General features: G+C 44.9%; 1 protein-coding gene across 1 annotated transcript; it reads right to left on the reverse strand.

The window, feature by feature from the left end:
• Positions 1-330: 330 nt before the first annotated feature.
• Positions 331-1,240, reverse strand: LOC116759034 (olfactory receptor 6B1). The gene is given in 2 exon segments (XM_032642256.1): positions 331-1,168; positions 1,170-1,240. Coding segments are annotated over 2 exon segments (909 nt in total).
• Positions 1,241-2,190: the final 950 nt, after the last annotated feature.

Here is a 2,190-nt window from a genome sequence, read left to right on the forward strand (position 1 = left end):
TGTTACCCCCGAGTGTTTAATGCTTGCTAGATAAAACAGCTAATTCATATGCTGCCATCTCTCTCTCCCACTTAACTCAGGAATTTACTCACAGTCTTAGAAACCCCATTTTGGATCAGAGCCAAAGGGAATTCTCTGTTCAAGGGGTATGCCCTTAGAACACAGATTGATGCAGACCTCAGGACATAGCCAAGAGCCCGTGGTTAATGTGGATGTGGTGAGGTCACATTAACGTGAGTAATATCCAGGTGAGGCATTAAAGGAGAAAGGATGGAGGACAGAAGAACAGGCACCAAATCAAATTACTTCTTTCTAATCAATTGTAACAGACTAGCCAGATCGGATGGCCTGGCAGTAAGCCAGTTTCTTCAGAGCCTCTCTGACCTCTCGGTTCCTTAGACAATAAATGAAAGGGTTAAGAGCAGGGGTAACAATGGCATAGAAGATGGAAATAACTTTGTTCATGTTGAAAGCATGAATGGCTCGGGGCCAGACATACATGAAAATAGTAGCTGAATAGAAGATGGTGACCACCACGAGGTGGGAGGCACGAGTAGGAAACGCCTTCTGCTTTCCTGTGGGCATGTGTAGGATGGTGGCCAGAATGCATCCACAGGACAGGACAGTGGGGCGGGGGAGGAAGATGACCACAGCCAGGACAAAGTCCACCAATTCAGCTGTGGACATGTCTGTGCAGGAGAGGTTAAGTACTGGAGAGATATCACAGAAGAAATGACTGATGCCATTGGGGCCACAGAAGCTGAGGCAAGAGATGAAGTAGATCTTAGCCAAGGAGATGCCAAAGCCGTTGGTACAGGAACCAAGAGGCAGGAGGAAGCAGAGCCCATGGCTCATAATGGGGGGGTAGTGCAGTGGGCGGCAGGTGGCCACATAACGGTCACAGGCCACAGCAGCCAGGAGCACACATTCTGTGCACATGAGTGCAATGAAGAAGTAAAGTTGTATCATACAGTGAGTGAAGGAGATGCTGTTGCTCACGGACCAAAAACTAAACAGCAACTTGGGCACAGTCACAGAGATGTACCAGGTCTCCAGGAAGGACAGGCTGGCCAGGAAGAAGCACACAGGCTTGTGCAGTGGCAGGTTCTGCTGCACCGACAGGATGATGATCACATTTTCAGCCACTGTCAGAATACAGGCCACGAACACGCACACCCCAGTTCCCAGGAAACCCCACCAGAATGAACCTGGTGACCCGTGTCTGGTTCTCCACTTCCATATTGGAGACACAGGGCTTAACTCTCCTGGGGGAAAAAAATCACTTGGTCAGACTTCCATCTTTTGCCTTCTCTGACTAGTAGCAACAGTAACAGATATCATGTTTTAATAGTATATTATAGGCTAGATCACACACTGGGTACATTATGCACATAATATACTTTGATTCTCACACAGCCTCTTTATACATATTATTATACCCATCTTAGTAATGAAGAAACTGAGCTTTGGAAAGGTATTAAGTTACTTAACCACATTCCCACTGGCAGCAGGGCAGGAATCACGTTCAAGTCCAAGTCTAAACAACATGCTCTATCTAATATTCTACACTGCCCTTCACAACCACACCCAAATTAAACAGTATCAAACCACCATGTTCCATGTTACCATTGCCAATTCTAAAGGATACACCTGGCTTTCTTGGCCTTTCATCCACCCAGAGCTCTGGAAATTCTACCTTTACAATTCATTTATCCTTCACATACCAATACTTTTTTCCCTCTACAATCCATGGAGGCGGAGTGAAATCTGTCATATTCTGTGAGGTGCATGAGAAGGTGCGATGAGGAGAGTTAGGCTTTTCAGTATTAAAAACCTGGACCTCAGTCAAGTACCAGGTTTGCCCATAGATTGCGATATGAACCTTGAAATCTTATTCTCTCTGAAACCCAATTTCCTCTTCTGCAAATGTGAATGTTAATATTTATCTAGCTTATGTCAATGTGGATCAAAACCCAAATGAAATAATGTGAATAAAATTTTATATAAACTCTAAATGACAGTAAGTGTGAAAGGGCTCTTACCCCATATTAGGACATTAAAAAGTAGGGATGGACTAATAGTAGTGAGGAGAGTAACTGCTATGGGCCAAGCAGAATGGTGAGCTTCCTCTTGGGGAGATTTAAGTCCTTGGGGCTGGAGGTGAGAGTCTCTCGGAGGAGATTTTTTATA

This window comes from Phocoena sinus, chromosome 9, assembly GCF_008692025.1.
Source record: "Phocoena sinus isolate mPhoSin1 chromosome 9, mPhoSin1.pri, whole genome shotgun sequence".
Lineage (NCBI taxonomy): Eukaryota > Metazoa > Chordata > Mammalia > Artiodactyla > Phocoenidae > Phocoena > Phocoena sinus.